Raw genomic sequence first — 27,562 nt, 5'->3', positions numbered from 1 at the left:
CTCCTGCTGTAATAGACCACATGCAGACACCTGTGTCGGCTCTGTGAGACATTAACCGGCTGGATTTGCCTGTTTTGAACCCGTATTTGTTTTCCCCACACATACAACACACAGACACACAAGCTGGTTAAAACAAAGCCTGGAAAGTGAGAGCTTGATCTTTTACATATCGGTCAGTCCATTTGCAACATTCAAGTCTAAAATTTGACTATGTGTAAAGTAACACCCCACTGGCTGCAACGGACTTCCCGTGTCCCGGTGGACCGGCAGAAAGCGTCTTTGGATTCATTGTCGCTGTTTGATGGAACATGATGTTTGCAGATTATCATCTCTGTGGCGCGAACACACAAACAGCCCCCGCAAGTACTTCCGTCACACAGACGCTGTATCTCTTAACTTTGTTTGGCAGTTTCTTTTAAAAGTCAAATTTGAAATTTGAATTTTCCTCAATCACATAACAATGGATGGACCTTTTCCCATGACACTGGCTGACTGACATCTGAGAGTCGATGATGCAGACGACGAGCTGCCTTGGCTGTTAACACAGCCGTCGTAGTTTGTTAGTGACCAGAGAAACGTCATACTGCATAGCATAAGTCCTTTTTCTCCCTTTTCAACAAGCCCACATAGAGTCAGGTGTCCACCATTAGGGTTCTGAAGGAACAGTTTGACATTTGGGTTAACTCGACTATTGTGTATTATTGTGTTGTTTTTTTAATTGCACAGGGTTTACAAGAGCGAGTTCATTCCATATTCTGGTTCCTTTCTATTCATATTTCAGTTCCACGGTCTATACATGCAACACCTTTTGATAATACATTGCTCTAAATGTGAGGTAGATTTTCATGCACATCGATGAGATTATAGCAGAAATGTTTCACAATTGATATTTAATGATTTATTAGCAAAACATATTTCTAATTTCAGTTTGAAATGCCCGCTACAGATCCACCTCCACACTGAGGAGATAATAGTGGAACGTCAACTAAACCAAGGCCGGTGCCTGGAAGACTTTTCTTTTTTTTTTTTTCTTTTTTTTTACGATGATGGTCTGCCAGCTAACAGAACTACAAAGTCAGTCAACTGGTCAGCCAACCTCACTGACGGATTACTTTTGTCATAATAATGAAACGGGTTCGCGTTGCCACAGAGTTGAGTTTCAGCAACAACAGGGCAGCCGTCCAAGGTATGCAGTGCAGTCATTTCAGCCTGCAGAGCCCAGAGATAAATGAGAACCATAACAGAAAGTGAAAACTATGAACCCTGAAACCTGACTCTGTGGCATACAGCAGAGCGGTCCATTTGGCTTTCGTACAAGTCAAATGTGATAGGATCCTTCATTTAAAAAAAAACTGCTTGGCCATGGAGTTTGAAAGTGTGTGAGCTTATCTGCCACAGATGTGTTGAATGGCATCTCAAACACAACTGTGCTTTCCCTATTCTTAGCCCATAGGGCAATCTCCCAACTGGAAAAGACTCTCTCCAGGGAAAGGGGGGGGGGGGGGGGGTTATCTTTGATGCAGCCCTAACAGCAACAAGACATCCCCCTCACATGTTAAGATGCTATGAACATCCCAGCTCGTGTCTGTGTCTGGTGGTGGCAACGAGCCACATGCCTGTGGAGATCCACTAAAGCCCACTTTGACATTTGAGACGATAAGGAGACACGCACTCTCAGATCCTCGAGCAGACCCTTTTAAGATAGTCGTCGGGGCCCAGACATGACGCAGTGGTTCCGACCAGCATCTGTGGAGCCACATATAGCGCAGCCCGGTGGCTCTTGGTCCGAATAGACCCTTCTCTCCTGGGACTACTTTGTGCCCCTCCGTGCTCTCTTACTGTCCCGCTGTCCGTTCTCTAAAGAGGACAACTGCTTTAATAGGAGTTGTTTGCCTCCCCCCCCCACCCTCCCTATATTCAAAGACAAACTTTTAAGCTGCCTGAGAATGGTGTGAAACATTTCAAGACACTGGAGTGATCACATGACCGGGAACAGCTGTCCTCTTCCCTCCCTTTCGGTTGACAGGTCAAGCAGAGTTGACACCTGAATCAGAGGATGATCGTTGAGTAAGAATCTCTAAGCAAACAAAAACTTTCCGTCTGTCATAAATTGGTTAATTTCTTCTCATTAATTGCTGAGTCATTACGCGTTGAATATCAAAGCTGGAATGCTGTGTTTTGCTCTGGAGATGTGTCAACTTATTGTATTGTTTATGGTATTCTTGAAGGGTTGATGATTGCAGTCAGATTGTGATCGGTCCCGCATCTTTTCCTGTTGTAAAATTGACCGTTGGAGCATAATGCTGAGTTTATGTTCACATGACAGACATACATTTTAGCCCTTGCAAGAAGGGATGACTATTTGATTGCACTGCAGTGCTTCTTGTTTACACCAACACATTCCACAGTCTCAGCTGACTTTTGTGTGATATCTCAATACAGGTAATCCTATTCCTATTTCCTATTCATTATTCAAATTATAGTCTTTTTTTCATTTGTAATTTACAGAATTTTTAACTGTATAATTCCTTTGCTAGCTGTCATTTTGAGTAATAACAAATAATACTGCCACCAGTAAGTCACAAAATGTACCATCCTATAATAACATAAAACGGTCTAACTGCAGCTTTAAGGAAAGCTTGTCCTGAGTTGAACAAGCCAAACAAACACCGTGTGTGTCCAAATTTAAACTGGCCGGTTTAATGTTTATGGGGGGGGGGTGGAAATATCCAGCCGTTGAATTGTGCGTGTGACTTCTCTAAGTGATCGCCAGTTGTTTAAATGTAGTTTCACGCCTGCGGTGAAAATAGACTCGCAAGTGTGTGTTTTAAAGCTCCTAATAACTACCAGTGTCTGGGAATGTAGAGGACATGTGGTGGACAGGCAGTCAGCTGGCTGGCGTGTCGGCCCGTCCTCTTCACGCTGTGACGTGTAATGTAATGAGGAGCAGAGACGAGATGCTGGATACCAGAGAAGTGATGTCATCTCGGGCAGTATGATTTGATTTTTTTTCTTTTACAATGACTCCTGTACTGAAGTCCAGGTGCTTTAAATTAACATCCATCAATTCCTCCGTCCATGTTCTACACCAATTCTCTAAACCTAATCCTTCTGAACCAGCTGAACACTGCCATGTCCTTGATTGGCTTCATTTTTATTTACAGTGGGAATAACGTATAATTCTTGTAATGTGAAACATTACACACTTTTTTTTTTTTTTATAGCTTTTTGAATGTGCGTTCCTTTCTTTGGACTTAACTGCTGTAATACTTTTATATCAACAATGGGTCACATGACAACGGTGTGTGTAACGTGAAAGATGTTGCTCGTTAACGAACCCACATAGAATTATCAGCTCTCTACCTATGCCTTAACCATGTCATCACACCTTCATACCCAACCCCAGCGTACAAATGATGTCAATAAAGAGCCAAATAATAAAACCAATGTAACGCTAGCCTGTGATGAAAATAGAAATGTATTATCTGCTGGTGTACCTTCTGTAATGGAGTGAGACCTCTGCTCGCAGGAGGCCGCGGACCTCTCACTCTTTCTCTGTTGTTTGAGCAACGAAGTCACGCTAAGAAAAATCAGCTGGATCCGGCTTACAATGAAAAAGTATTTATAATTCACAAATGCTAAAAAGACAATTACAAACTGAATTACACTGTCGACAGTAAGGAATCGCGAAACCGAGTTCAAACACTCTCCCCCCCCCAACCGGCCAACAAACGCCAGTTTACAGTAAAGAAGATCGCCAAGAACTGAACAGCGTCTCTCCGAACAATGTTTTTATACCCAAAAGTCAACGGTTTACATTCAAAATCTAGTAACAACTTCAGTGGCTGGCTAAAATTCAATTGTCTCCTCCTGGCCTCAGACAATGCTCTCCATTGGTCCATATGATGATCCTGGTAATGTCCGTTGGTCCACCTCCTCGTAAAAGCTCCGTCCATCCGACCCCCCCGCTTGACCACCGTCCTGTCTCCCGCGGCGCCGATTCACCTCCGACCCATCACATCTCCATATATGGTCATGAAAAACTCTGAAACTCTCGCCCTTCCTCTCCTTGCCCTCTCTCTACTCTAAACAGTCAACTACTATACTTCTAGTCTAATACATTCAATTGATTAAGATTGTGTGGTTTAACACTTCTGTAAGTAATATATGTTTCACTTATACTATCCTTTACAAGTGAATATACTGTAAACCTATTATACATTTCATAAGTGAATATTTATTTCTTTAGGTGTGCTTTAAATCAAACTATTGTACTTCTAAACTTAAATTCCTCACACTTCCACCTGGCTCCTCTGCATTGCCATAGCAACCGCCTCGGTTCGCCCCAAAAAAAGCTATTTTAAATGGGAATGTTTCTATACCCTTCATATTGCCATACTTGATGACTGTTTTTGGGCTTAATTTAAAAGTGTATATGCTAATTATGACAATTTCACACAAATGTTTGATAGGATAAAATGATGAAGTGATGTAAACTGCACCTGGACTGTGTTGGCAGAGGCATACAACGAGGCGTGGCGCTAATGCTGGTCTTTACCAGGACTGCAGGATCTTTTGTCCCAGCTATACTGCTGACAGTAATTCGATCCTCTACAGATTTGTTTGCGCTAATGAATCTCATTTGACGGCTTTATCTCTGTGGTGCTCAGGGATAGATTAACACCACAACCCTTTCCCTTTTATTTCCCTGTCTATCCACCCGACACAACTACAAACACCCAAACAAACCCAAAGTTGTTTCAGGTTCACTATAAAAAAATAATATCTGCTTACTCTAGTCCATCGTGTTTTATAGGCTGCTGTGAATATAGATTAAGAGTAAGTCTGTGATGCGGAGCAGCATTTCTCTAGAGGACAACTACTGTTATTGTGTGCAACACTCGAGAGGAGGAGGAGAAGAAGAAGGTACGCTCCGTATGGGCGGAGGATATTTGGCTAAAGCACGGATGCAGCTGCTCGGCTACCGTACACGTAAAACATGAATGCTTTTTTTCAAAGTAGACACCAATTGTTCGTTGAGTGTAGGCCACTTTTATAAAAATATGAATAATGTGTAATGAACCAAACGCCATGGATTATTTTAGAATGTTGTTGCGAGGTGATCACGCATGAGAGACATTTTACCACAGGGAGAAAACGTGTTTTCCCCATCCTTTACTGTAGTGAGAATCACAGTAAAGAAGGAAGGTATGGTAGATAAGGAAGATATCCTTGTATACTTGAATGCTTGAACACTTGATTATTATTAGTTTATCCTATAAAACCCTGGATTAGAATGTAGATGGATTTGCTACGTTGATTTTGATATAAATAGTAGCAGAGAGCTATGACAATACAACTGAGAGAAAAGATTTTGTTTGCAGAAATGCCCCCTCTGACCACATAACTAACTACAGAAAGTACATTTTCATTTCCAATGCAATGAGGGAAAGCAATAGGAAAGCATGAAGGAGAAACACTGAACCTTTGTGTTTCAACGCTGTAGGTTTTCTGCACATTCTAATTCCTCATGAAGGACTTTTCCATCATGAGGAATTTATAAAGATTTCAAACCGATATGTAAATCATTTTTAACTAACTGGTTTATGGTGATGTATGAAGCGCTCTCTGCTCTCAGTAGTGAGCTCACCGCTCTCTCTGGGGGAAATGTGTATTTATAATGAATGTCAACTACAGGCCACTGTAAGCTGGCGCCAAAGAGCTATTGATGCTGGTGAAATCTCGACTTGTTTACCAGTGCTTTTAATCACTATGTCTCTCCCCTGTGTTTATTTCACCCGCAGGCCCTGAACAAGAAGGAGCACAGAGGCTGTGACAGCCCCGATGCTGACGCCTCCTACGTCCTCACCCCGCACACCGAGGAGAAATACAAGAAGATCAACGAAGAGTTTGACAACATGATGAAGACTCATAAAATTGTGAGTTTGCACTGTAGTTTATTGTGTACACACAGTATGCCACTAAGCACCTCTGTTGACGCACCTCAGAGCCTTGCTTATTAATACCGGACGTCTGTTAAGAGACTGTAACCCGTTGGCTTCTTCCCCACTGGATCGAAAAGCCTCTTGGTTTTGACTGGGATTCTTCCTCCCTTTCTTTTAGTCTCTCTAGTGCAAAATGTTACATTCATGTTTAGTAGTTGATTGCATGCTTGACCTTTTGGTGAGGTACCTGGTCAAACAAACGCATAGAACACCAGGAGGCAAATTAAAAAGACAAAAGCTGATTCTGTCTCGTTTATTCATGAAGCTCGTGGTGACATGTCTCTATCTGTCACTCCCTTCTCCAGTCCACGGGCCCTCCACAGCAGAACTTCATGCACGGCAGCATGTCATACAGCCCCGGTGCAGGAGGAGGAGGAGGAAGAGGAGGAGGAGGAGGAGGAGGAGGAGCGACCTCCCAAGCTTTAGCTGCAGCCACAGCAGCTCTGGCCGACAGTGGGATCCTCTCCTCGCCTCACACACACCTCCACAGGAACATGAACCCTCCACAAAGACCGCCCAGCAACGGGAACACAGGTGTGTTTGTGTGTGCCTAATGTTCCGGGGGAGGGCAGGTAACTGATCACACTGAATCATTGGAAACACAACAATTTGCGTATGTAAATTTAGAGGTTCACTTTTTGTCTGGATGGGATTTAAGATGATGGGAGGAGCAACGACTGTGACCAAAAATGACCCCAGGCAATATGGACTGTAGCAGTTCCCGCAGGAATAATGACTAGCAAATGCAATTTTAAAATCGTCAACCTCCTAATCAAACGTTGTCCTAAAGGGGCTTATATGTGAATATTTTTCTCTCTAATGAGTGACTTTATAGTTGGTCAAATTTAGTTTTTTGTGCAAAGCTATAAGAGACGGATGTGATTATTGGGAAAAACCAAAGACCAGCAAACAAACTCTGACGTCCAGCAGAACCAGAGACGTGTCGGTGGTTACAGAGCACACAAAGAAGACAAATAACAATCAGTGCGTTGGTGTCGGTGTGTTTATCCTCAGGTGGCCTGCAGAGCAGTTCTGATATGGCTCTGCAAAACGGGTCAGGACCAGTTGGTATGTATTTCTCAGGAGTCATACAAACCCACTCTGACACAACTTTACCTTTGAGCCACACCATCACCAGAAGTACTTAGATATTGTAAACCAAGAAGGTGCTAAACATTACAGTCATTCAGAGATTTTTTAAAAATATATATATTTTATGCATGAATGTGTGACATTTTCATGCATGGCTTTGTAATTTATGTCTGGGAAATCCTTAATTACCAGTGCAGGTTAGATGCAGATCTGAACGATGAGAGATCTTCTACCACCTGTCATGATGATTGTGGGGGCACAGCAACTGACATGGTCCATCAGACCTTTAACCTCACCATTGTTTGCCTCAGAACGCTGTCATCTAGGATCTCTCCTTGCCTCCTCACACGCTCTGCACTCAGCATCTCCCCTGATGGGGGTTTACCTGCTATGACCTCTCTCTCTTTCCCTCCCTCTCTCTCTTTCTCTATCTCCTTGTGGCTGCCAGTATACAGTTGTGTTCAGTGTGCAATAGATCATGCCAGTTACTGTTGGGAAAATAACCATGAACAACCTAGTAGCATGCCTGACAATTATGGAAATGTTCCATATTCATGTTATTATATTATTTTATTTATAATGTACTCTTTTATTGTATTAGTGCTGTAAACTTTAAAGGCGCTCAGTTCATCTGCGATCATCTAGCAGAAGAAAACCATGACAAAACATTTATAAGTCTGTAAGTCAAACCCCCCCCAAAAAATATCAGAGCATTTACAATAATGGAATTTTATTTATAGAGAAACTAGAATGCAGTTGGAGTGATTAAACTGACCTTTGAGGAAATGTAATTATAAGTGGAATGATATTAAACGATCACTGCAGTGTTCTTGTTTCCCCAAAAAGTGCAGCCCACTTGTACAGTCGTCCATCAGCTCCTCAGGGTCCAGGCTGAGGACACTTTCTTTTAGCCATCACCAACTCACTATATTGTTCCACTAAGCAGACCCTTGTACATCTTGTAAACTTCCATCAACAAAGAACAATGCGCATTCATTCAACCCCACCCAGTGTATGTGTTTCCTCCCAAGATGTCACACTTTGCTCATTATTTGCAATCTGCAGCTCAGATAACAGTTAAATGTATCATCATCCACCAAACACTTGAGCAAGAAAATACACCAAAGGTCATTCTGTGACAATGGTTTCAGCTTAGATCCTAGTGGAGGCCTCTGTGTTATTTGACCAGTCTGGAGGCTCCTCAGTGTCATTCGTCGCTGCTTTATCTCAGCTGTATTTGTCTTTTCTGTCGGAAATTCAACCACAAACCGTCCTTCATACAAACTACCCTGCCTGTCATCGTGCTCTCCCTCCCAGTACAGCATGTCTCATAAAAACATTGCCATTATGTAATGTCAAGAGCCAGAAAGAAATCAATTATTCATTATTATCTCCTGTATAATATATAGCCGTACTTTCTTCATCCTCCACTCAGAGCCTGGTAGTGGGCAGGTTGATATAATGGATCCAACACATGGGACTGTAAGCTCCCTCTTGTTTTTAACACACATTACACATCTTCAAATATTTCTAAATGTAGGTGCATTGGGCTATTACACTTAAAAAATAAATTAAAAAAAAAAGCTTATATCTTCCATCAATCAGTCAGTCATTGAATTCTTATGGGAAGGGAGGATTTCCTTACCATCACTTCTCAAATGTCCTTGTAATTCTTTGTTTGTTTGTTCAGTGAACGGTTTTGTGGGCTCGCCTGGTGGAGGCAGCTTGGGGAAGAACATACCACCCAGATCTTCTTCTCCTCTTCCACCTCTTGGGAACAACCTGGTCCCTACCAGCCACAAGACAGACCTCCGAGTGGTCATCCCTCAGTCCAAAGGACTGATGCAAACACTGGTAAGTGTGTGGTTGTTGTATTTAGGACCTCAACACACGTCTTAATGGCAGGCAGTGATACTTAATGCATTTGTTGGTACTTTATTTGAAGAAACACTCTTTTTTTTGAGGCTGGTTGTTAATACAGTAATACTTAAAGCTGCATCATTTGATGTGTGGCCACTAGGGGGCAGCAGATCACAGAAGCAAGTTGACGTGTACTAAGCTACCACCTTATAAAAATGTTGTCCTTCTCAGCTGCATATGGACAACTCTGTAAGAACACCGGGTTTGAGCCTTTCAGTGCCTGAGTTTTGGGTTTGTCAGGAACCAGAATGGTACACAATGTTTTTGAAGCCGGAAGGATGTTGAATGCAAACAAGAACGGGGTAAATAGATGATGCAGATTCCCACAGATTTGGTCAACAACTTTTCTTATTTTTTGAGTTCAACACCATCTGGACCGGATGGTTGTTGAGTGTGCAAATAAAACCATTGTTCTCTTAAAGAAGACGGGATCCCTCTGTTCCACACATCACTATTGGCCAAGACTTGCATGTCACAGACTTCTAGACCATAACACTTGTTTTTGCAGCCAGAGGAGTCGCCCGCTGATGACCATTAGACATTATGCAAGTTCAAGGCACTTCAGCATTGGCTCCGCTTTTCAGTCCTGCATGTTGCTGCCTGTTGTTCATACCTAATAAAACAACCTCATGTCGGCTGCATTGTTTACATCACTTGATATATATAATATTTTAGTTCTTTTGTTATACTTAGTTACTGTGGATTGTGTACTCCTTGTACTTTTTACTTAGTTTATATTCTTATTACTTATTTACTTATTCATATTACTTGTTGCTCTTTTATATTTTACTCTGTATCTTGTGTGCACTGTCCACTCTACTGCTGTGATCCTGTGAATTTCCCCACTGCGGGACTAATAAAGGATTATCTTATCTTATCTTATCTTACTTTACCACCACTAACTGAGAAATTCTCTGGTGCGTCTTGTGTAACATCTTTTATATTATGGAGGTACCGTGATCTCTGTAGTCTGTGCCAGCATTTTGCAGAAAGACCACAAGAATCAGTTTGTTCATTGTGTGTGTGTGTGTGTGTGTTTTTTCCCCCCTTTACACACAATGTGTCGCCACTGATTGTTCACAGAGACGGACCACTCCCCACGGTCTTTTTGCCAGATTGAATTTGTATCTCTCCTAAAAAAGCCTTTTTAAAGTAAAATGATGCGTTTTGGCGAAAGATACATAAATCCTGTCATTTACAGTCAAATTTGTTTTGGAAGGCAACAGGGTGGACACCCAAAAAGACGATGATATTTCAAGTAGGCTGCCAACTCATCCCTTCAGAGGGAGTGCAGACTCTCTGTAGAGGCTCACGTCAGGTAAAGAAACAGAACCACCAAGAACTCAAATGCAAAAACAACATGCTGGTACACTCTATTCTTCTTTCAAATTGTGGCACTAATAAACCCCTAAAAAAGTGGAACAGCGCAAGAGGTTCCTCTGATTAGATGCATGACATCTAACGAGTTCACAGTCTGGAGAAGTGACTCCCTGCTCTGGAGAGTGTAGAAGGAGTCTTCAGAGATTCTAGAGTCTTCCTTCCTTCCTTCACATTGTGCATTCAGCAGCTGAGCTGGACTATTGAAGTTATTGATTTGCCTGTAACTCCCTTACTGTTGCCCTTCCCTCCCACACTATGCTCAAACATGATGTAACGATTAGCAAACAGGGGAAAAACAGAATTGACTTTTTATTCTCTTTACTATGGTGACCGAATGGCTCCATTACTCTGCTGGCTGTTTACATTTTTGCATTTCTTATTCCTCCTGTTATCTGCTGTTGATATAAAAAAGATGTCAACATAATATCACAGTGTTTTGTCACATGATTTTTTTTCACTTTTTGAGAATTTACAGACTACAATTTAAAGGCACTTCATATGTTATCTTAGCAACCTTTTCACTAAGATTCATTTAGGGATAGTTATTAGTATTGATAAAGTGAAGAAGATATAAATACAGAAATAAGTCAATGTTCCTACATATTTGTTAATCATCATAATTCCTCATCCTCTCTCTTTCTGAGATGATTACTGTTGATCACTGGATGACAAATAGTGAATAGCCATTCTGTTTGCAGGAGCATTTAGCAGCTAGCATGGTATTTCTCATCATTTGTGTAAGGGTGTGAAATACCAGCTTTTAAGGGTTGACACGTGGCATGCAGTTGAAACATGCAACAAAAGCATAAACAACAGCATGCTAATATTTCCACAAGGCTGAAACCAACAGCAGAGGGCGGTAGCTGCTCAGACGGTGACGCGCGTTTGTTCCTGCTTTTCATTCACTGCTGTGAAAGATGTCGAGTTGTGGTCAGATAGCGCCTCGTCTGTTTGATCATTTTGAAGCTGCCTGTCACTTCCTCCTCTATGATGTGTGTTCATGTACGTGTGAACAGAATGCTCTGTGTGCCTGTTTGTGTTTTGCACAAACAGGCAACTCTTTTCAATTGCGGTTTCTTTTTAATTTGTTCATTGTGTTTCTTTAAAGCAACATCCATAAATAACTGAGCGGGTCTGATTTCTTCTCGTGCCTCATGTGTTAACCATCATCATTACAGCGTTAGCTCGAACTGGGATTCTATGCTACGGCATTTGTCACTCATAGTGACAGGGATACCACCGATAACACAGGGAGAAGGGAAGGAGACATGCGTAATGTTCCAGGCAGTCCGATTGGGTTCGCATTTTTTTTCAAGCTTGTTAGTTTTAGGCATGCATCTGTTGGTCAACCCACCGTTTGTGCGTGTAGGCGTCCGTACAGCAGTGAATGACCTCATCCAGGGTGATGTCATTGCTGACATTATCAGGCTGGAACGGCAACAGCCCAGAGAGCAACAACACAAAACTTCTAATGACCGTTAGAATGTGTCAAGTTAAAGAGCAGCTTCACCAGCGTGAAGTGTGCCAAACCAAATTGGGTTCTAGCTTAATTTGAGTCTGTGACTGATTTAGAATGATTTGCCTGCTGGAATTGTGTGTGTGTGTGTGTGTGTGTGTGTGTGTGTGTGTGTGTGTGTGTGTGTGGGGGGGGGGGGGGGTATTCATTGTTAAAACACTCAATCAAGTAAATTAGCACTGAGGTTGCAGCAGTAGGCCGGATCACAATTCCCTAATGAGACCAGTTGCAATGCAAAACACTTAATCGTGCAAAATTGCTCAACATTGCAATACGTGATTTAGAGGAGACGATTGTATTTAAAGAAGGGTTTTACAAACGTGGCAGGTTGGTGAATGTCTGATTGACTTTTAGAAATGCAAAAACATTCAGCATCCATCAACTGCCCCGTGTCCTGTGTCGCGTTTTCATGAGCAGGACACTGAACACAAGTTGGGGGCATTCTGGGAAATGAATTAAATGAATAAGTACAGAATAAGTTGATGTTGCCAGTTAATACAAAGTGGAAGCAACAGAAGGTCTATTTTGCATCATGCCTGCAGCGTTTGAGGTTTGATTTAGGTTTTCTTTGAAGGTGAAGCAGCTCTCCCTTGCTTTAGAGAGACTCCCTTGGAAAATCAATTCATACTGCCATCATGTGGTGGAAATAGCGCATCACAGGCCATGTTCAGCTGCATGCCATCCACTGTACAATAAAGCGGCAATCTAAGCACAGAAAAGCAACGGACGGAGAGAGAGGACAGATGTTTGGACTTGAATGAATATACTTACTGTATGTGTTTTTATGTATTTCCAGAGTAACCAGAGGCAGAGTCAGTCCAGTCAGTCTCTGTCCACCCCGGTGGTCTCCATCCGCACCCCCAGTCTGCCTCACCAGAGTCTGGTCTACTGCGGCATCAGCTCTGCCTACAACAACGGTACCTGATGATTATTATAATTTGTGCTGTGTTGCTGTCATTAGTGTAGCCCCTGAGGTCCCCAAGACATTGCAGTGTTGCTGTTTTCCTTTATTCATTATTGAATGGAAAGGTTTGATCAGCTGTTCCTGACCACTTTGTGTGCTCTCATGCTCTCATGCTCTCATGTCATCTCTCAGATTACTCCCTGAACAGTGCGGAGCTGTCTGGCTTCAGCTGCCCTGCAGGCCCCTCTATGGGCTCCATGACGGTCTGGCAGCAACAACAGCTGGGCTCACTAGGGTAAGTACTTGACCCAGTTAGCCTTTCTCTCTTAATGACAGATAACATGTTTACAGATGCACAGTTGAACACAGTCTATTTGCACTACGTTAAAATCGCCTGACATATACAGTGTACAAAACGGATAAAGTACATGAGACGACAGAGGTGTGATGTGACGAAGAAAGAGGCTAACTGATAAGTAATACGTTTGACATTTTGTTAATGCAGGACAAGTGACTGGCAACTTCACCCTGACAAGTTCAGTGGTGGAGTACGTGTTCAGATCCTTGATTTGAATATGACACTGTAAAAAAATTGCTATTACAAATTAAAGAAAAATGTAAAACCCATAGGAGTGTTTTAGTAAAGTTGCATTATTTGATTTTTGCTAACGCATTAATGTGCAAGTATTTGGGCAAGGTGGAACACATTTTAGCCTATTGATGCACTGCAAGTTGAGTTGTTTATTCTATTTAAATACATTATATTTTTTTTAGCTCATCATATGTTATATATGTGAAATCAAAACTCCTCTTATCTAATAAACAAAGTGGAGTAAAAAGTAAAATATTTGCCTTTTGATTGTTGTGAATCTGAAACATAAAATGAAAATGCTAAGTACAAGTACCTCAAATGTTGTACTTACAGTACCGTAGCAAGCACAGTACCTGAGTAAATACTCCACCACAGGACAAGTGTCAACATTAGCCAACCAGATAAGAAAAGTTCTCTTTTTTTGTCGGCAGACCTGTTAGTTTGACCATTAGGTGGCGCTATTATTCCACGGTCACAGCCTTAACACATCCTCTCCCTCTGTCCCTCCTCCTGTAAAGCTCTGGAGGCCCCGATCTCTCCATCAGCAGCAACCACAACGTCAACATCAAAGCCGAGCCCATCTCCCCACCCCGCGAGCACCTCAGCCAATCGGGGTACCTGACCCAGGCTCGTGCCCCTCCTCATCCCCATTCGTCCACCAGAGCAGAGATGGGGAGGTCTCCCGCAGACAGCATCAGCTCCTCCTGCAGCTCCCACGAGGGTGGCAGCGACCGGGAGGAGCAGCAGCAGCAGCAGCAGCAGCAGCAGCGGCTGGACTTCCACGTGCTCCCTGTGAGTCGCTCAGAGGGCAGGGAGAGTCCGACGGTCAAACGAATGCGGATGGACAACTGGGTGACATAGAGCCTGCAGTCACACGGCGACACAACGCCGGGCCAAACACAGGAGGGACACTGTTATGCAAAATGATATGTGGATTGATGTGTTCTGTTATTTCTATTAAGTTATCTTTTTTTTTTTAATTCGGTGGTGAGATTTTTCAGAAGGTTTGAGCGAAATTAGTGTGAAAATGCTGGACCTGTCGGAATCACCTCATCATCTTTCACAAAGTCGTACTTAAAACACGACATGCCGTCCTTTTTCGAATATTAATCATTCAAGCGTCACAGACTTTTATTGTGGGTCCAATTGCGGTACAATCTGTCATTTTATTATGATCATCCAGTGGGATGCCGTACTGCACACAGAAGAATCAACGAAGGTGAGGTTGTTGTTGTTGTTGTCAGTCCCATGGCTTCAGGATTGTGATGGTAAAGCAGTGAAGTGCTTCTGGATGTCTCCCACTGGGTGTCACCCAATCCATTTCTGATCTTCTCAGGGTTTGAAACATTGAACGAGTCGAACATGAAAGCAATACTCCCTCCCCATCCTCCCTGCGTCTCCTCTTTATAAAAACACGTATTTATATCAGCCAAAGCAGTATGCTGTTTTTATGTTGTTTGTGTGTTTTTATATTGTGCACAGAATAAGACAATATTTCATTCAGAGTTCAAACTGAAAGCCATGGACACTTGTTCGGTACGTGCTACCCAAATATGTCGTTATTGTTTTGTATATACTATCTTTAATATATATCACTTTTGGTGTAACTATATATTGTTGGTCTGCCTATTGTATCTGCCTGGGTGAAATATGACACCTCCAACAGATTTTACAGAAGTATATTTTTGTGGATGATTCAAACATTTACAAAGTATTGATTGTCCTTTCTTTCCTCGTCAAGTGTCTCTTGATGTTTCACCTGTTTTGCGAAACCAACTAAAGTAGATTGCACTCTAGAAAATACTTTTGAATGGGCAAAACAAAATCTATAGCTCTTCAGAAATTGTTTCACAGAAGGGACGTATATTATCAAAGAGAAAGATGCAAATGGGAACTGATACAACTTTCCGATTGTGTCCGCTGAATCCGGCCCGACTGATAAAGCTAGGTGAGGACACATGAGCTCATACGGGACATGATGAAATCTCAATTGCAGAAGGAATCTCATGTCACATTAACAAAAGTGAAACACGCATGTAGAAAAGTTGCACTTATGTCATCTACATGAGCGTTCTTCCTCTAGTGTGTATTTAAAGGTACGATGAAGGATTTAAAGTTAAAAGATGCAAACAAAACAACATTTGAACAGAAGCCCATACCTGATGAGTATTTACAGGGTTGTGATGTGTTTCTTCTTTTTTGACTTCAATGCATTGTTTTTATAATAAAGATAAAGACAAGGACAATGTATGAGTGCTAAGGGATAGGCTGGAGAAATAAAATGTCCGACGGTTCTTGGAGATGGCAATATACGGATCGGTTGTGCGACTGAACAGTTCGTGATTGACTCTGAGAAAATGGAACGTGTGGGTAAGTACGAGGCAGCGCATGTGGTGAGGAGTGCAAAAGCTGCAAGTAACCAGAGCGGCTCCAATGAATGTGGATCGAAAGGTAGAGATGAACAGAGCAGAGGGAGAGTTTCACTTGGGTTCATTAACAAATACAATAAGAAAGGGAATGTCATTTCATAAGTATTTTAATGACACCAGCCTTTAAACAAAGGCGTCTGGTAACTGGATGTGCCAGATGCAGCGGTGAGCCTAAATAGAAAATGTTGTGACAAATGCAGTTGTGCAAATTCCGACTTCGAGGAAGTCATGGTGGTTCATGGGAATGCAAGAATGAGGCGAGAAAACGAAGGAGTTCTCTGTCGAGTGTCAATTTGGCCGTTAAGACACAGGAAAGAGACATTAATAGCATCAGTATGTACGTGATTTTTGATTGTTAGGATTGCTAGACTACAAAAGCCTGCTGCCAACAGACAGGAACTATGTAGTTCACTGAGGATGTATAGGCCGCTCTGATACCTGTATAAATCACACCTGCTTTAATTGAGCCACGTGTGTCAGGGGTGACTGTGGCCCAGTGGTGGAGCGGGGTCCTCCTTCAATCAGAGGGTCGGCAGTTCGACCCCTGGCTCCGCTCCATGTCGATGTGTCCTCGGGCAAGACACTTAACCCCAAACTGCTCCCGTATGGGTGTGAATGTTACAGTCCTGAGGGGCAGGTGGCACACTGCATGGTAGGGTGAATGATGACATGTAGCGTCAAAACGTGGTCGGGAGAGATTGTTTGTGAGTCTCGGAGAAAAAAAGAAGAAGTCATTTCTTCTTTTCCTCAAGCAGCACCGATGAAATAAATAGTCCGACAGGATATTATTTTGAGCTTGTGTCTGTTATACATTTGGCACAGTGGTCAGTGATTAAAGCACGCACTAATGCTAACAGCAACGGGATTATACTAGTTCAGATAAAGAGAAAACCATGCAGGCCAAGGCCTCATTCACTCAGTACACTGAGGTGGAAAAGTGAAGGGTGGAGGGATTAACTGTGCCAAGGTTAATGGGAATGATGAGAGCAAAACAGCTGTTTGAGAAAAGGATTAGGTTTGTGTGAGCCACAAAAGAGTGCTCTAGAAATAAGTTAAGCAAATAAAATGAAGGATTTCTTTTTTTGGGGGGGGTTATTCATGGTGGACATATCAATAGGACTAATGGACTCGTGATTCAGCTTTACGGGGACTCTTCGCGATATCCAAGCAACCTCACAGAAGAGATTTGCATGACTGATGAAATTTGACCACAAAACATTCAAGTCCTACATCCGTTTAGTCCAATGTACGTGTTTTCCCAACTACATTTAACTGAAATTGTATGGGGCAGATGTATCTATCTGCATGATCATTTAGTTACTTGAGGTGACAGGATCAAAATGACTCACACGATGACAGACCACCAATGCAAGGGCCTACTTGATAACCCACCGACAAACGCATGGTTTTACTTTTAAAGTAAACTACAGTTGTTAAATAGAACAAACTTGTACAAAGCATGCAGTGCATTAGGCCAATTGTATGATAGTATACGAGCCTCCTCGTATTATTTCTATTTTCCACATTTGTCTTGTGTTTTATTATGTGGCGCACGTGCTTGTGGGCAGGGCTTTTATTTTGAAGGTCTTAATCTAACAGAGGGTGAGTCTGGCTTGCTGTGTTGACGCTCCCACGGAGAGGAGGAAGTCTGGTAAAGCCACACATCACGATCGATGGTCGGAGCGGCTGACATCGTTTTTCTAACGATTCTAACGATAAGTTTAGCAGCCATGAGGTGAAAGAGAAAACAGTCGTCAGAGGCTCTTAACAGCAGGGGTGGGGGGAAAGGTAAAAAAAGTTCGACCAGTACTTTATTTTTATCGGGGGAAGCAGGAAGGTAACGAGTTTAGTTACCTGTGGGGGTCTTTGCAGTGGGGCTCGTCAGGTGAGCCTCCTTCCGGTCCGGAAACACTCCCTCCGGCAGACAGGTGAGAAGCCTCGGAGACTCCTTTTGAAGTTCTTGTAACATTGAAGTTCTTGTAACATTGAAGTTCTTGTACGCTCGTGGGAGTATTGCATTTCTCCTGCTTACATGTGTGTGGACAGAGGCTGATGTTTAAACAATGTTCGGGTTGGTTTTGGGAATCCATCCACCGAGTTGCAAATCTTGCGCAACCGGATATTTCTATTATTTGTTTTAACAGTTTCCACGTCGACAAGAATAAACAAACACAACCTGTTCGAATAGAAGATTGTGGGCTGATGTTGACCACCGGGTCTCCAGTGAGACCCGATGGACGCAGCGAGAAGCTGCAACAGTGACGTCTGATGTCAAAGTTTTTTACCCCCCCCCCCCCCCCCATCGACTCACTGAATGATTGATTTTGAGATGCATTAATATCAATAATGTTTTCGGATGAGCAGGATAATATCAAGTGCAAGTTTTTTTTCTACATGGAGATTAATCTGATCTTTTCTTAGAGAGCAGCGGGTCACTCTTGTAGGCAGCGCGTGGATACTGTGGCGTTTTCAGGTGCCGTCCAAAGGACTCATTTTTGAAGACTTTCTAGGTTTTTATAGATATTTAAACAACCATCTTTCCCCCACAGAAATGCCAGCTGCTTATAAAACCCACATGTCTTGTTTATGCAGCGTGCAAACACTTGAAACCACCAGACTGACAAACACCAGTTTGAAATCTACTCTGGAACTTGATTTTTCATTGAAGCGCGAGTGTTTTCCCCCTCCGTTTCTTTTGGTTGTGCGTGTTCTGCAGTGAGCTCTAGTCGTCCACATATCAAGGTGTAGAAACTACGCGCTGTGAAATAGATTCAGGAAATAGCTTCTTGTCTTGTTCTGACAGGGCTGCGATGCGGTTGCTCAACTTGTCCCAACAAATTGAGGAAATTAAACCACAGAAGCAATGAGGTTTTTATAGCTGCTACCTTATCAGTTTTGTAGAGGATTATATATTATTTGCTGTCGCAATGACAATTCACACAGGGTCCATTTCAAATCCATAAACTCTGAGGCAGACAAAGTTCATCTCTAAAAAAAAAGAGTTGTGTTTAACAACGGATCATTTTACAACGCAACCATTCGATTTCCTACCAATAAAGATCTGTGTCTTTCTATATTGAAATGGCGGTGACCCTATTTGGGAATGGAGGTAGAACTGCAGTAGACAGGCATGGTGTTGTTACAGTCATCCGTGCACGTGTCAGCCTGCTCCTGCGCGTGTAATAACGGTGGCTGACTGCATGCAGAATCTCACCACTCTGATTGGTGGCAATACATTCCCAGTACCCCAGTAATGTGTATTATGATTGGATGCATGTCATAATATATCATTTTATTACATAGAATTATAGACCTTTTTTTTTTTTTTTTTTTTTACAGAATATGATATGTACAGTTGTGGTCAAAAGTTTACATACACTTGTAAAGAACATAATGTCATGGCTCTCTTGAGTTTCCAGTTATTTCTACAACTCTGATTTTTCTCTGATAGAGTGATTGGAACAGATACTTCTTTGTCACAAAAAACATTCATGAAGTTTGGTTCTTCATGACTTTATTATGGGTTAACAGAAAAAGTGACAAAATCTGCTGGGTCAAAAATATACATACAGCAACATGAATTAGCAATTTTGGTGACTTAGAAAGTCAAGAAACAATTGTTTGTAAGTATAAAGTGCATGGCACTGTTTTGTCACTGTCACGATCAGGAAGAAAACGCAAGCTATCACCTGCTGCTGAGAGAAAATTGGTCAGGAGGATGAAGAGTCAACCGAGAACCACCAAAAAGCAGATCTGCCAAGAATTAGAAGCTGCTGGAACAGTCAGTGTCCACAGTCAAGCGTGTTTTGCATCTCCATGGACTGAGAGGCTGCCGTGCAAGAAGGAAGCCCTCGCTCCAAAAGCGGCACCTTAAGGCTCGACTGAAGTTTGCTGCTGATCACGTGGACAAAGATAAGACCTTCTGGAGGAAAGTTCTGTGGTCAGACGAAACAAAAATCGAGCTGTTTGGCCACAATGCCCAGCAATATGTTTGGAGGAGAAAAGGTGAGGCCTTTAACCCCAAGAACACCATGCCTACCGTCAAGCACGGTGGTGGTAGTATTATGCTGTGGGGCTGTTTTGCTGCCAATGGAACTGGTGCTTTACAGAGAGGAAATGGGATAATGAAGAAGGAGGATTACCTTCAAATTCTTCAAGATAACCTAAAATCATCAGCCCGAAGGTTGGGTCTTGGGCGCAGTTGGGTGTTCCAACAGGACAATGACCCCAAACACACATCAAAAGTGGTAATGGAATGGCTAAATCAGGCTAGAATTAGGGTTTTAGAATGGCCTTCCCAAAGTCCTGACTTAAATCCCATTGAGAACATGTGGACAATGCTGAAGAAACAAGTCCATGTCAGAAAGCCATCAAATTTAACTGAACTGCACCAATTCTGTCAAGAGGAGTGGTCAAAGATTCAACGAGAAGCTTGCCAGAAGCTTGTGGATGGCTACCAAAAGCGCCTAATTAAAGTGAAAATGGCCAAGGGACCAAATATTAACACTGCTGTATGTATATTTTTGACCCAGCAGATTTGATCACTTTTTCTGTTAACCCATAATAAAGTCATAAAAGAACCAAACTTCATGAATGTTTTTTGTGACAAAGAAGTATCTGTTCCAATCACTCTATCAGAGAAAAATCAGAGTTGTAGAAATAACTGGAAACTCAAGAGAGCCATGACATTATGTTCTTTACAAGTGTATGGAAACTTTTGACCACAACTGTATGTGTTCTTTGTGTTTTGTTCTCTTCTGTCCTGCTCCCATGTAATATATTACTGTCACTTTCTACGATCGACAGATATTTGCGTGTTTGTTTGTTTTTTTAGCTTACTCACTTCAGAGCACTAGTCGTGGTCATTTTGTGTTTTCCTTCACACGTTGCTTCATCCATTATCGTGTTCGGCTCGAGGCCGTGTTTGTTTAAACGCCGTGACCTTTTGGAGACCAAATCTAGATTTCTCTGCATGGCCATCTCACTGAAGTTCTCTTTACGGAAGAGAGTCGGACAAATGACCGAAATGTGATGCGAGGGAGGTTCGGAGAGACGGGCTCTCTGGACAAGGTTGCCTGCGGAGAGGATGGAAGCCTCGACAGCGTCACCTCGACCTAGGCCGGCCTTTATTGCGTCACAGCCCTCATATGTCCACGGATTGTGCGTTTGGGGGGGGGGGGGGGGGGGGCTGCTCTGGAAAGGGGACGTAATTTGCCAATTAAATTTGAAAAGGATCACACATTTTAAATCAGGATTTGCTGAAAGTGTGGTTCTCCCCATTAACAAATTTGAATGGAGGCTTGTCTGACTGGCCAGCTGTGGAGTCCGTGCATTCACATAGTATCTGCTTAGTCCAGGTTAAATCTGGTTGACCCGCCCCTTCTCTGGCTTGACTGGCAGTTCAAATGGATATCATGGCCCACTCAGCTGTGTGGCCATCTGGATATATATCTCTGTTACATACTTACACCGGGGCCCTGCTCCAGCAGCAGTGGACTGTTCACCTTTTTGGGACCACACCTACGGTACACAATTTCAGCTTAGCTCATAGTCCAATGAAAGGTCCAGTGGCGCTTCAGTAGTACGGTACACATGGTTACCCATGAGGCTCTCTGTTAATCCTTCAAGCTGGTGTGAAAATCCATAACCGGGCTGTGAAGGATGTTGGGACTTATGATTTATTGATTCTTTGACTCTGCAGTGTACAGAGCACTACGCACTACAGTCTAGGCCAGTAGCCCAAGTGTGCTTGATAATAACTACGTAATGGAGATGTTGGCTAGAACTGACAATAAATAAAACATTTGGCTAAACATCTGCTAAACGCCTCCAGTGCATGAAACGGGTTTCTCCACTTTGCATAGTTTCTGGACTTTCTGCTCGGTCTTTCTTCTTTTCTGTTGATCCTAGTTTAATATGAGTTGATTGTAAGATGCTCTGAGTGTGAGTAGCGAGAGATGCAGGCCATTCACCCTGTTGGTGTGGTTCATCGGGTTAACTGGTTTTTAACTGGTTTGTCTGGAACCGGGTAAAAAGACATTCCAATGTTTTGCACTGACTGTATAGACCGGTGCTCCCTTCGGGGCTCCTTTTCTGAACGACCAGGTCACCGTGGCACTGGGCTGAACCAATCGCCCCGGTTATTCAAAATAGCAGCAGAAGAATCATGGCTATATTTAACAGCTTTGATGTGGGAAAAAAAACAACAACTTGTGTGCCCCAGGCTTCATCTCTTTCAATCCTGTCTCAGTTACCTGCTGTCAAAAAAAATCTGATGAAAGGTTGAACAGAAGACGACTCGACAGATGTTGGTGAGAGTCACGTTAGTGAAGTGAAGGTGGCGTCTTCGACCTGCATTCATTCATTGTTTTGGCCACTTATATGGTTATAGTGTAAACTAGCTATACATAACAACATTGACATATTGAAACCTCTGTAATGTTGATATGATGCACTTCTTTACACACTCAGCTGGCCCAGAGCAACATTAACACGTATGTGTCTTATTATTTCTCACCTGTCAGATATACACTCTCCTTGTTCTGTCTGTTACCCGTTAGCTCTGGGCCGCTAACGGGTAAAGAGGGTTTTCAGAGCTTTCTTCCTGAAAACAGCTTCCTGCTGCGGCCGAGGCTTTAACACACGCCGTAGTTCTGCGTTGGGTAATAATTTCTTTATTTGTCACTTTCACTTAACACATCCTCATTTGGTCCATTGTCAATAGAGACGTTATTGATTAGAGATGCTTTAAAGCCGCTTCAGTCAAGTCCGTCAGCTGCGATGGCATCACTAAAGTAGGGAAGGTGGAGCTCTAGAGCGACAAAGATCTCTGGAGCTGCAAAGGACCGCTCACCTTTATACGCACCTCCTTCACCTGCGTTGTTAGATCAGGCGGAGCAGGATGTGGGTGAAACTGATAAATCAGACCTCAGCCATAATCTTTGGAAATGTAAACAAACCAAATACACACCTCCTACTCAAAGATCGCTCCGCTACCTACGAGCTCCAGTGAGTCTTTATACGGTGTGTGTGTGTGTGTGTGTGTGTGTGTGTGTGTGTGTGTAATGGACGGGGATTCATTACATTCATGCCATCGCCCCCGAGTTCAAGAGGGGTCATTTAAAAACAGTTTCATATTTTGCACTTAAAGAAAAGAGGGATTTTGATATAAAAACACTTTCACTGTGGCTTTAAAGTTTGAGTTGACTCAAACCTCACAACTCACCAACACTAGTGTTGGAACACTAGTGGACAGGTAGATCACGACTAACTTGTTTACTTTAGACACGTTTTTTTTCCTCTCGGCCGATCGTCACTTGAATAACTGCAGTCCGGCTGCTGCCAGCGGCCGTCATCCTTTCCCCTCTCTCACGCTGTCAGCGATCCGTCTAATCCTTGTATTTGGGTCAGGCTGGACAAATTCCTAATTTGATATATCTGAGTCCTTATATTACTAATTTTCTCCAAACCAGAGGTATAGAGATAAGTGGATGTTGACTAAATCCTGGTGGAAACACTTCGGCCCACCTCTAACTGTGCATACTAAAATCTAAAAGATGTTTCAGTTCATGCTGTACTTTGCTATCGGTGTCTGAGATCACGCGTCACGTTTTGAAATGATCCGACTCACATTTCTTGGAGCCGTATTTCCAATTTCACTTCTTGGCGTCTGTCATCATCTCTGCGTGTTTTGTAAACACTGATTCTTGTCTCGTTCTTTGATCTGCCACCTCGCCTCCTTCCCTTCCTCCACTTCCTCCTACCAGCTGATAACATGGCCGCAGTTAATGACGATACACAGCACGAGGCCAGTAAGAGGCTTATGGGGGCCGTTGCTTTGCACGATCGGGTTGCAGCAGCAGCAGCAGCAGCAGCAGCTCTTGTGCAGGTGCTGCTGCTGTTTGTATGGCAGGGATCATCATGCAGAGATGACGGTTCAAAGCATTAATGACGCATCGCAATATGCGCCGGCTGCTTGGTATACCTGCTTGTTTGGTCATCTCATTTTAAAATAGATTGTTTTAGATGATGGGAGTGACACTGCAGTGGGTGAACTGTGAATGCGTGACGGATGAGTCAGCTGAATAAACACACACGATTTCAGGAACAACAAGCCATAAGAGACGGAGCAGTGGCTCAGTCACGCCATGTTTCCACTCCAAAAGAGTGGACAGAATACCTGCACAGCATAACCAATGCGAAGCAGTTCATGAAATACTTCCTCCGTCACACCGAGTCAGAGGTAATATAGTCAAATAATATGTTTTTATTTTTTTGTGTTTATTTTGAACCTGCACTGTCGCAGATCAAATGACACCCAGAGAGCACATGTAGGCGTTAACCTGTGAGTCTCATGGGTGCTGGTGACATGTGGGCCAAATGAAGTGACAAGTGACATTATGAACTGAATCTTAAATAACACTCACTTTGTATTTACTGCATAAACAAGGCACTATAATGTACGGCGGGAGCGTAAACAACGGTAACAACAAGATGATCTCATGTCGACCTCAGTTTTCTGACACATCTCGCGCTCCGGAAAGGATCGGAGGAGCATTTAGGTGGAGCTTACATTATTTACCCAAAGGTTTCAAATTGTCTTTAATACTCAAGTTTATGAAAAGTCATTTCTAATTATAGGGCGAAAAAACTATTAGTGTTATTAAACATTACACACATTCTCCCAATGTTTGCCTTGCAGTTTTTCTTTATAACACTGTTTATATGTAACGCTGCATATGTAACGTATGACAGCGTTTGCGGTCGAGATGGTCCACGGTCTTTCCCACAGATTTAGTGTGTCGCTCACTAACTAGTGTATCTGTTATTTATGGGTCCACAGTCCAAAGACGGCTACATCCAAAGGAGAGCATTGCTGTTGTCATACATCTCATGAAATGACGATAATTACATGACTTCACTTGTAATGCTCGATACAAAAGGAGAGTAGTCTAATGCGTATCCCTTACTAACATGATCCTGACTGTGGCCCACTGTAAGAGAACACATAGAGAGAAGAAGTCGTTCAGGTCCTTTATTCTAAGACATTTTGACATGTCACAGTAGGAAAAGCACGGGCGTGAATGATACGGTACTATTTGCTGTCTCACTGTTACAATTACCTGAACACTTGAATGGAGCATAAGCGTTGTTAATATTATAAGTAACATTAGTCAAAATGTCTGCTGTGAAAAGGGAAAAAAAATAATGATCTGATATGTTACAGATGAGATCTGATTAGGTCCTTGCAGTTAGTAATTTGTTCCAGCTCTTCATGCTGTAATCTGGTTGCTGCGGTTTGTTGCATGTTCTGTATTTCTGATAAGAACTCACAGTTGCAAGTGTGTTTTTTTTTGTTGTTGTTGTTGTTGTTTTTTGTTTTAGAGTTCAAAGAGGTAAAAGTTCCTCCTGAAATCTGCTCTCATTGGACCCAGACGAATGATTTATTATTTGTATCACTGTCTCGGGCAACATGAGTTAATCATCAACCTTTCAGCAGACTCTTTGCGTTGATGTTTGCCGCAGAGGTTTCCTTTCCTCCACGTTCCCGTCCTGCTTTTTTACTCTGTAGTTTCTATTCCGAGAGCTGATAATGTGATTTCTACCGTTAATAAGCAGCGTTCTCCCGGGTCTGAGATTATTAGCATCGCAGCAGACTTCTGTTATCGGAGCATCGGCTCCTGAATTGAGTGCAGGTGTTGATTGCTTAGAGCTTTGATGTAAAGGTAGCCACTGAGTGCTACTGAGGGTGATTATGGATGCTTGTGGAGTGATGACCATACGCCTCAGGAATGACTCACAAACGATTCAAGTACTTAAAGGAATAGTTCCATATTATGGAAAATCCTTTCTTGACTAGTGATGGATGAAAAGAGGATCCAGTCTCATGCAGATAGCAAGCTTAGCTTAGCTTAGCTTATATTAGCTTAGCTTAGCATAAAGACTGGAAATGGGGGGGGAAACGGCTAACGGAAACCTCATATACACGTTACGTCTCATTTGTTTAAAAGTGGGAAAAGTGACACCTTGTGGTTTCACGCTGGGTCATGTGTGGGACTATTTCTTGGCCGAGTGCATTGAGAGGCGGCCAGCAGAGACAGCAGGAAGTCTCTACACCTGGACATATGTACGGTTTGAATAAACAGGATCTAACTTGTTTATTCATGAACTTCAGAGGCAGATTTCAGTTGCCTTGTGGACAGAGAAGGGCTAGCTGCTTCGCATTTAAAACACTTTCTCATCTGACTCTCTGCAAGAAAGCAAATATTATTAGAAAAGCATATTTATATCATTGATTTAAGTCACATTCAAATCAAATCTTTTTTCTTTTTTTTTCCATTTCCACATACATACAGTCATCCTTTGAATGGTTGTAATTATTTGATGGCTGATGAAGACCTAGTAGCTTTATTGCATGTTCGTAACAATTCATGTGAGTTACTTGTGGAAAAACAGAAGAATATTTTAGTCTGACTGAGAAACAGGCACTGATAAATTGCTGCTTAACGTCAGTCGCAGCTGTAGGTATGAAAGTGACTTACCGTCCTCCCTCTGTGTGTTTTGTACTCTAGCTGCCGGTGATGTCCAGATCTTAGACGCCGACTGAAACTCCCTTCCATCATGGACTCCAAGAAGCCGGGCATGCTGCGGCATCTCCGTCAGAAGATGCTGCCGCACCTCCGGCGAGGCAAGACGAGTCTGAGCAAGCACCTTCAGCTCGAACACACCATGGACCATCGGATGAGCTCCTCCGTTCCCGACATGCGCGACATGAGGCGGCAGTACCCTCCCGTCTCTTCCGGCTTGCAGGTCCAACAGCACACTTCTCCCAGCTACAGCAGCCCCTCCACGCCGCTCGTCGAGCCTGCTAGAGGCCTGGGAGGAGGGGGGAGTGGCCTGATGATGAGAGCAGCCGGTGGAGGAGCCGGGAGTGTGCCTGCAGACTGCACGGACTGGGCTTCCTCCCAGGAGTCATTCAGCAGTCTCTGCGTGGAGGAGAAGAGCTCTCCAGAGACAAACTACAGACCTGCTGGGGTCATGGAGCCCGAGGAGCTGGCCCTGCCGGAGATGATGACCGTGTACAGCCCAGACCCCCCCTCTGTGGAAGCGCCCCAGGACAGCTCACAGGTACAGACTCTGCATTTGAAATGTTCAATCGGTATAAAAACAACAACAGATCAGTCCTACAAACACGTTTACATATAAAGTATTTAAGGTTTAAACTTCATGGGTGGTGGGATTCAGAAACATATTTTAGTTTCCAAGCTTTGGCTTTGCTTTCATTTTATATTTGAGGTGTTTGTGGAATCATTAACAGTGAACATGACGGTAGATTAAGCTTGTATAGTATTTGTGTGCTGCGACAGACAGGTAAAGAGATAAAGTAGGTGGCCAAGTGAACTGGCTGCTTTGTGTACATTGGTGGGTGTTAGGTGTATTTACATTGGACACTTGCCAAGTTTAACTTGGAGGAGGTAGGTTAAACCATGGGATTATCAAATTAGAGGTCCCTCCAAAATCAATAGTCTCCAGCAGCACTGGGCAAACTCCCACTATGTGTTTTCATGGTCTCACAGCATGGTTGTCAAACTGGCATGCTCACATTTAGCACTTGCTACACCTTAGAGCAGGGGTCTTCAATGTTTTTCAGGCCAAGGACCCCCAAACTGATAGAGAGATGGAGCAGGGACCCCCGACTATATATATTGTATAACATTGTGTTTT

At 42.9% G+C, this 27,562-nt stretch overlaps 2 protein-coding genes across 3 annotated transcripts in view; both read left to right on the top strand.

Moving 5' to 3' along the window:
* Positions 1–15,076, top strand: part of LOC137887746 (myocyte-specific enhancer factor 2A-like) — a 37,817-nt gene extending 22,741 nt beyond the window's left edge. Inside the window, exons 5-11 of the mRNA XM_068730930.1 lie at positions 5,805–5,939; positions 6,311–6,539; positions 7,020–7,073; positions 8,788–8,951; positions 12,710–12,830; positions 13,010–13,112; positions 13,928–15,076. Coding sequence (XP_068587031.1) covers positions 5,805–5,939; positions 6,311–6,539; positions 7,020–7,073; positions 8,788–8,951; positions 12,710–12,830; positions 13,010–13,112; positions 13,928–14,270 — 1,149 coding nt within the window. The 3' untranslated portion in view covers positions 14,271–15,076. The remainder of the gene's footprint in view (positions 1–5,804; positions 5,940–6,310; positions 6,540–7,019; positions 7,074–8,787; positions 8,952–12,709; positions 12,831–13,009; positions 13,113–13,927) is intronic.
* A 2,411-nt stretch (positions 15,077–17,487) lies between these two features.
* The window catches only part of LOC137887395 (multiple C2 and transmembrane domain-containing protein 2-like), a 34,452-nt gene continuing 24,377 nt past the window's right edge, over positions 17,488–27,562 (top strand). For both annotated transcript variants that reach the window (XM_068730348.1, XM_068730347.1), the window contains exons 1-2: positions 17,488–17,766; positions 26,410–26,965. In XM_068730348.1, coding sequence (XP_068586449.1) covers positions 26,459–26,965 — 507 coding nt within the window. In that variant the 5' untranslated portion in view covers positions 17,488–17,766; positions 26,410–26,458. The remainder of the gene's footprint in view (positions 17,767–26,409; positions 26,966–27,562) is intronic.

This window comes from Cebidichthys violaceus, unplaced genomic scaffold (genome assembly GCF_023349555.1).
Source record: "Cebidichthys violaceus isolate CVI_PGR_0920_01 unplaced genomic scaffold, fCebVio1.0.p SCAF_5, whole genome shotgun sequence".
Classification (NCBI taxonomy): domain Eukaryota; kingdom Metazoa; phylum Chordata; class Actinopteri; order Perciformes; family Stichaeidae; genus Cebidichthys; species Cebidichthys violaceus.
This window is presented reverse-complemented; position numbering and strand designations above follow the sequence as displayed.